This window comes from Suricata suricatta, chromosome 12 (genome assembly GCF_006229205.1).
Source record: "Suricata suricatta isolate VVHF042 chromosome 12, meerkat_22Aug2017_6uvM2_HiC, whole genome shotgun sequence".
Taxonomy (NCBI): Eukaryota; Metazoa; Chordata; class Mammalia; order Carnivora; family Herpestidae; genus Suricata; species Suricata suricatta.
The window spans coordinates 4,445,357-4,453,641 of record NC_043711.1 but is presented as its reverse complement, the minus strand read 5'-3'; the positions used below and the strand labels follow the sequence as shown (position 1 = coordinate 4,453,641).

Here is an 8,285-nt window from a genome sequence, read left to right as displayed (position 1 = left end):
AGTTTTTCGTGCAATTGTGAATGGGATCTGTTTCTTGCTTTCTCTTTCTGTTGCTTCATTTTTGGTGTATAAGAATGCAACTGATTTCTGTACATTGACTTTGTACCCTGCAACATTACTGAATTCATTGATCAGTTCTAAAAGGCTTCTGGTGGAGTCGATTGGGTTTTCCATGTAGAGTATCATGTCGTCTGTGAAAAGGGAAAGTTTGACTTCTTCTTTGCTGATTCTGATGCCTTTTATTTCCTTTTGTTGTCTGATTGCTGATGCTAGGACTTCCAACACTATGTTAAACAACAATGGTGAGAGTGGACATCCCTGTCGTGTCCCTGATTTCAGGGGGAAAGCTCTCAATTTTTCCCCATTGAGGATAACATTGGCTGTGGGCTTTTCGTAAATGGCTTTTATAATGTTTAAGTAAGTTCCTTCTATCCCAACTTTCTCGAGGGTTTTTTTTTTAGAAAAAAAATTTTATTTTTATAAATGTTATTTATATAAACTGAACACAAACATACTATTTAATGGTGAAATGTTGAAATCATTTCCTTTGAGACTGGGTATAACAAGGATTCATGCTATTTCCACCTTCATTTCAGCATTTCATACAGGTTCACACCCATAGTTTTGCAATTCCAGCACTATTTGGGGGCAGATAAATCTTTGTTGTGGAGAGCTGTCATATGCATTGTAAGACATTCATCAACATCCCTCACCTCTATCCACCGGATGCCAGGATCACCTGCCTGCCCCAGCACATCTATAAAAACCAGAAATGTTCCTAGATAATGCCCATGTCTCCTGGGTGGGTAGGAAAAAAATCTCTTCCAATTGAAATCCAGTGTTCTACCCAGTGTAACTAAACAAGAAAAAAAAAATATATATATATATATATGAATTGGAAAGGAAATAATACATTATTTGTTGAAGGTATGTATATATAGCAAATCAAAATTGAGCTATAACTAAATTTATGAATTAATAAATGTGGTTAGCAATGTTTCTGGGTGATAGATATATAAATCAATATGCAAAGTTTTATTGAACTTCATTATAAGAAAAAAAATGCAGTAGAATTTAAAATATTGCAATTTTTGGCACACCTATCGAGGGTTTTTATTAAGAAGAGATGTTGTATTTTGTCAAATGTTTTTTCAGCATCTATCAACAGGATCATATGATTTTTTCTTTTGTTTTGTTGATGTGGTATATCACATTAATGGATTTGCGAGTGTTGAACCAGCCTTGTAACCCAGGAATAAATCCCACCTGGTCATAATGGATAATACTTTTTACATGCTGTTGAATTTGATTTGCTAGTATCTTGTTGAGTATTTTTGTATCTGTATTCATTAAGGATATTGGCCTGTAGTTCTCTTTTTTCATTGGGTCTCTGCCTGGCTTAGGAATCAGAGTGATATGTGCTTCGTAGAATGAGTTCGGAGAAAACCCACAGAGAGCCAACCACGCCATGGGCAGCACGGCACCTTGCGTGAGGGTCACCCCAGCAGGTTCCCTGCTCAGCCCACCGGGTCCAGATTGCTCTTTCTAACCTCTGCGAGCAGAGTGGCAGCCACTCTGCTGACCCTTCTCACTGGCCCTTTGAACACTTCTCTTGCACATCCCATCGTTTCCGTGGGGGACCAGAAATTGCATCGTCCAAATTGGGCTCCAGAACAAAGACCAGTGTGAGCGTCTCTGAACCCAGGGGATTTCCTTATCAACCACAGGATGAAAAGTCACAAAACAGAACCCCTTTGCTTAAAAACTAAGGGAGACAGGGAAACTCAGCAGCAGCAGGCCGCCCGATCTGAGCAAATGTAATCATCTTTTTGGGGGTTTTTTTCGTCTTTAAAAAGTCTCATTCAGAAAAAGGAAAAATGGGCACAAACCCAATTAGCTCCATGCAAAATTTCTAGAAGCAAAGGTATTATCCCACAAAACCACAGCACAGTCATCAGACTTAGGACATTAATGGTGACTTGTTACCACCTTCAAACCCTCCAACCCTGTGCAGGTTCTTCAGTGGTTTCCCTTTGGTTTGGTTTTGCTTTGGTTTGGTCTGGTCTGTTCTGGTTTGGTCTGGTCTGGTCTGTTTGGTCTGTTCTGGTCTGTTCTGGTCTGGTTAGGTCTGGTTTAGTCTGGTCTGGTCTGGTTTGGTCTGGTTTGGTCTGATCTGGTCTGGTCTGGTTTGGTCTAGTGTGGTCTGGTTGGTCTGGTTTGGTCTGCTCTGGTCTGGTTTGGTCTGGTTTGGTCTGGTCTGATTTGGTCTGGTCTGGTCTGGTCTGGTTTGGGTCCTTTACAGGAAAAGGATCTGGTCCAGGAATAGACGTCATGTTTACTGGTGGGGTGTCCTTAGTGTCCTTGGATCTGCTCAACTCCTGGCAGTGCATCCATCTTTTGGTGACTTTCAGTTCCAGCTGTTGGGGGGCTGTCCCACGGTTGGGCTGGCTCCATGCTCCCACATAGTGACATGAGGTTTGTGTTTGGGAGCAGCACTGTCACAGGGGAGACATTATGGATTCTCAGTGCATCATATCAGGATCTGAGTGATGTTGATTCATCCCGTTGTTAATTCTGTGAGCCTTGACCACATAATTAAGGCACCATCTGCAGGGTCTCTCCACTGTAAAGTTCCTCTTTATTCCTGTATAGACAAGTTTTAAACATCTTTTTGCTACCAGATCATGGCAAAATTTAAGCCAAGGGAAATTCCTCCTCATATCAATTTTTATGTATCCTGTATGACAGTAGATATAGATTACTTGTTTTTGGGGTGTTGAGTTTGGTAAGTTCTTTATAGATTTCAGATGCTAACCCTTTATCCGGTATGTTATTTGCAAGCATCTTCTCCCATTCCACCGGTTACCTGTTAGTTTTACTGATTGTTTCCTTTGCTGTGCAGAATCTTTTCATCTTGATGACAGCCCAAACAGTTTGTTTTTCCTTTATTTCCCTTGCCTTTGGAGACATGTTAAGTAAGTTCCTGCGGGTGAGGACAAAGAGGATGCTGCCTGTTTTCTCCTGTAGGGTCTTGATGGTTCCCTGTCTCACGTTTAGGTCTTTCATCTATTTTCAATTTATCTTTGTGTGATGTTAGAAAGTGGTTCTGTTTCATTCTTCTGCATGTTGCTGCCCAGTTCTCCCACACCATTTGCCAAAGAGATTGTATTTTTTTTTCCATTGGATACTCTCCCGCTTTGTGAAAGATTAGTTGGCCCATACACTTGTGGGTTCATTTCTAGGTTCTCTGTTCTAATCCATTGGTCCATGTTTCTGTCTTTGTGACAATACCATACTGTCTTGATGATTACAGCTTCATAATAGGCTAAAATCCAGGATTGTGATGCCTCCACCATTGGTTGTTTTTGTTGGTTTTTTTTTTTTTCAACATTGCTTTGGCTATTCGGGGTCTTTTGTGGTTCAATAAAAATTTTAGGATTGTTTGTTCCAGCTCTGTGAAGAATGCTGGTGCTATTTTCATTGGGATTGCATTGAATGTGTAAGATTGCTTTGGGTAGTATAGACATTTTAACAATATTTGTTCTTCCAATCCATGAGTATGGAATGTTTTTCCATTTTGTTGTGTCTTCTTCAATTTCTTTTATAAGTTTCTATAGGTGTTAGCATACAGATTTGTTAACTCTTTGGTTAGGTTTGCTTCTAGGTATTTCATGGTTCTTGGTGCAATTGCAAATGGGTTTATTCCTTGATTTCTCTTTCTGCTGCTTCATTATTGGTGTATAGAAGTGCAGCTGATTTCTGTACATTTATTTTACATCCTGTGACTTTGCTGAATTCATATATCAGTTCCTAGAAGTTTAGGGTGGAGTCTTTTGCATTTTCCAGGTAGAGTATCATGTTATCTGTGAAGAGTGAAAGTCTGACTTCTTCTTTGCCAATTTGGATTACTTTTATTTCATTTTATTGTCTAATTGCTGAGGCTACGAAGTCCAACATTGTGTTTAACAACAGTGACGAAAGTGTGCACCCCTGCCATGTTCATGACCTCAGGGGAAGGCTCTGCTTTTCCCCATTGAGGATAATATTAGCTGTGGGTCTTTCATATATGGCTTTCATGATAGGATATGTTCCTTCTACCCCAATGTTCTTGAAGGTTTTTATTAAGAATGGATGCTGTATTTTGTTAAGTGCTTTTTCTGAATCTATTTACAGATCCTGTGGTTCTTTTTTTTTTTTAACATCTGTTTATTATTGAGAAACAGAGAGGGACAGAGCATGAGGAAAGGAGGAGCAGAGAGAAAGGGAGACACAGAATCTGAAGCAGGCTCCAGGCTCTGAGCTGTCAGCACAGAGCCCGATGCGGGGCTTGAACCCAACAAACTGCTAGATCATGACCTGAGCTGAAGTTGAATGCTTAACCAACTGAGCCACCCAGGTGCCCCAGGGATTCTATGGTCCTTATCCTTTCTTCTCTTGATGTGATGTATCACGTTGATTGATTTGCGAATATTGAACCAGTACTGTAGCCCAGGAATGAATCAGACTTGATCATGGTGAAGAGTTCTTTTAATATACTGTTGAATTTGATTTGCTCATACCTTGTTGAGAATTTTTACATCCATGTTCAACAGGGATATTGTCTGTAATTCTCTTTTATAGTGGGTTTTTTGTCTGGTTTGGCAATCAAGGTAATGTTGGCTTCATAGAATGAACCGGGAGCTTTCACTCCATTTCTGTTTTTGGAACAGCTTCAGAAGAATAGATATGAACTCTTGCTTTAAATGTCTGGTAGAATTCCCTTGGGAAACCATCTGACCCAGGACTCATATTTTTTGGGAGATTTTAGATAACCCATTCAATTTCTCGAATCTTGAATCTGTTCAAATTTTCTATTTCTTCTCTTCTGAATTTTGGTAGTGTGTGGGTGTCTAGGAATTTGTCCATTTCTTCCAGATCGTCCAGTTTGTTGGAATATCATTTTTCATTGTATTCTCAAATAATTGTTTGTGTTTCTGTGGGATTGGTTGTGATTGCTCCTCTTTCATTCGTGATTTTTTCTGTTGGAGTCCTCTCACTTTTCTTTTTGAGAAGCCTGGCTAGAGGATTATCAATTTTATTTATTCTTTCACAAAACCAGCTCTTAGATTTATTGATCTGTTCCATTGGGGTTTGGGGGGTATTTTTTTGCATTCTATATTATTATTTCTGCTCTTGTCTTTATTATTTCTCTCCTGCTGTTGGCTGTGGGCAATTTTGCTGCTGCCTTTCTAGTTCCTTTAGATGTGAGGTTAGGTTATGTATTTGGGACTTTCTTGCTTCTTGAGATAGGCCTGAATTGCAGTACATTGTCCTCTTAGAACTACTTTGGCTGCATCACAAAGGGTTTATACTGTCATGTTTTCAGTTTCATTCACCTCCATACATTTTTAAATTTCTTCTTTAATACCTTGGTTTACCCATTCATTCTTTGGTAGGATGTTCTTTAATGTCCAAGTGTTTGAGGGCTTTCCAATTTTTTTCTTGTGATTGATTTCAAGTTTCACAGTGTGATCTGAAAATATGCATGGTATGCTTGCAATCCTTTTATAATTATTGAGGGCTGTTTTGTGACCCAATATACGTGATCTATTTTCAAGAATGTTCCATGTATCCTCAAGAAGAATATGTATTCTGATGCTTTTGGATGAAAGATTCTGAATATATGTTATGTCCATCTGGTCCAATGTGTCATTCAGAGCCATTGTTTCCTTATTGATTTTCTGACTAGGTAATCTTTCCATTGTATTAAATGGAGTATTAAAGTCCCCTCCAGGACAATGGTACTATCTATATGTTTTTATCTTTGTGATTAATTGATTTATATATCTGAGTGCTTTCATATTGGGGGCATAAATATTTACAATTATTAGCTCTTCTTGATGATGGACCCCTCAATTATGATATAATGCCCTTCTTCATCCCTTGTTACAGTCTTTGTTTAAAAATACAGTTTGTCTGACACAAGTATGGCTACTCCAGCTTTCTTTTGACGTCCAATAGCGTGACAGATGATTCACCATTCCCTCACATTCTCCATCCCCTCACATTCAATCTGCAGGTATCCACAAGTCTAAAATGAGTCTCTTGTAGGCAGCATATAGATGGATCTTGTTTTTTATCCATTCTGATACCCTATGTCTTTTGATTGGGGAATTTGGTCCATTTACATTCAGAGTGAAGGAGATGGATTTAGTCTCATTGTGTTTTCTGCAGGTTTCATGCTCATGGTGATGTCTCTGGCCCCGCCTCCACTGGGGGCTGCTGTCCTGTTCCCTGAAGCCCCACCGTGCTGGTGTTGGGGAGAAATGGCAGCACCCCAATCTCTCCCCCCTCCCCACTGACTGACGGTGTCAAACCACACTGTTCAGGCTGCCCGTGGGGTGGGGGCCCACTTGTCCTGCTCCACAGTCTCCTAGGCGCTCAACTGGGATTCAAACCCTGATGTCTTAAAGGATCCTCCCTGCCCACTCCCCTTGCAGCCTGGATTCAGTTCTGGGGTAGCACCATCCCGCCCAGCTGACATGGGTGGTGCCTGCAGAGTCTTTTATCTGGGGGGGGGGGGCACTAAACCCTCTTCCCACAGCACTCAAGGGAGAGCACTGCCCCTGAGATCACTACTGCGCCTGGGGCTGGCTCCCTCCCCACCAGGCACACACACACAGGCCCGCTGGGTCAGGAGAAAGTCAGACACCCCTGCAATCTCCCATCTTCACCTCTTAGGGCTGTTTACAAATAGAAACTGGCGCTTCCTGTATATCTCGTTGCCCCTCCGTGGTCCGGAGAGGTTTTTCTCTTGTCCGGGCACAATGCCACACTCCCACAGCCTCTTTCTCTCCCTGTTGTCTCTCCACAGAAGAGGTCCCCTCCCCTCCATGCCTACGCTGCCCATCGAATCTCTTCCCATTTCCATACATGCACCTCAGTCCCACCAAGCTGTCTCCTTCCACCTGCAGAGACGTGTCTATCACCCCGCCCCCCTATTCCTGGGTGTTCCGAGGGTTCCGACCTCAGTACAGCTGTGCTTGAGGGACAAGGGAAATTCTGGTCCCCCTACTTCTCTGTCTTCCTGACTCCAGTTTTTTTTTTAATATTTATTTCTTTTTGAGAGGGAGAGAGCACACAATCAGGGGAGAGGCAAAGAGAGCAGGGGACAGAGGATCCCAAGCAGGCTCGCACTGGCAGCAGCGAGCCTGATGCAGGGCTCAAACTCACCAACCATGAGATCATGACCTGAACAGTAGTTGGACACTCAATAGACTGAGCCACCAGGTGCCCCACGTTGTATGATTTCTTTAGCCAGTGGGGGGTGAGACAGATTTTACTTGCATGTATGTTATCGCACATGCACTTTGATGGATTATTCCAGAATATGGGTGGATTTAGGCTTCAGTGGATTTCACCAACATTGTTATTAAGCAAACCAAGAACCACATTACAATCTACCCCTCATGTTTGAGGAAAGCCCAGACAGGGTTGGACCATATTCCGGCCACACTTTGTCTACTTGATGATGGTGTCAAGCATGGCTCAAAAGGCCACCTCATCACCAGGGGTCACCACCAGGTCCGGGGAGTCTCTTGAGCCACCTGTTTACTTAGGGACCATAACCATCAGATGCAGCAGGCGTGAAGTCTGGGAGCAACAGTGCTCAGAGTCTCACGCAAATGCTTTCATTCCCATGAAAATCGGAGGAGGGGAAATAATATGACCCAGCCTGGGCTCTTTTTGCCTTTGTACTGATATAATGGTGATGTGTCATTTTTTTATAGTACTTTGGGAGAGAAGGAGCAATAAGGCAAACATGCCTGTCCCCCTCCCCATCCATCATGAATGGAGGGTGTGTTTTGCCAGGGGGAACCCCTTCAGATATGTAGAGATAAATGTCTCTGGGTTCAGTGGAGAAAGGGTCTGTCCTAATCCCAGATTGCCTCCTCCTCACCCTGTGCCTCCCAGGTGACTTGGACGAGGATATAATCCCAGAAGACGAAATCATTTCACGAAGTCATTTCCCTGAGAGCTGGCTGTGGCGCATGGAGCAGCTCACTGAACCCGCGAAAGATGGGTAAGGCTGAGACTCCCCCCGTCAACCCACCCCCAGGCTGGACCACTTCATTTGCATGCACCCCGTGCCCCTCTTCTCTGGAATCGCTGTGCAGCCCCACAACCCAGCCTAGAAGAAACTCAAGAGTCCGGCTCCCTCCATGTGCCCAGCCCCCACCGCCCTCCAGCCGACCCCTTGGGGTCCCTCCGCACCAGCTCTCCCCCAACACCCCTGACACCTGCCT

General features: G+C 42.9%; 1 protein-coding gene across 1 annotated transcript in view; it reads left to right on the top strand.

Annotated features, from left to right (window-relative positions):
* The window catches only part of C3 (complement C3), a 47,960-nt gene that overhangs the window by 13,196 nt on the left and 26,479 nt on the right, over nucleotides 1–8,285 (top strand). Inside the window, 1 exon segment of the mRNA XM_029916480.1 lies at nucleotides 7,954–8,062. Within this exon segment, the coding sequence (XP_029772340.1) occupies nucleotides 7,954–8,062 (109 nt within the window).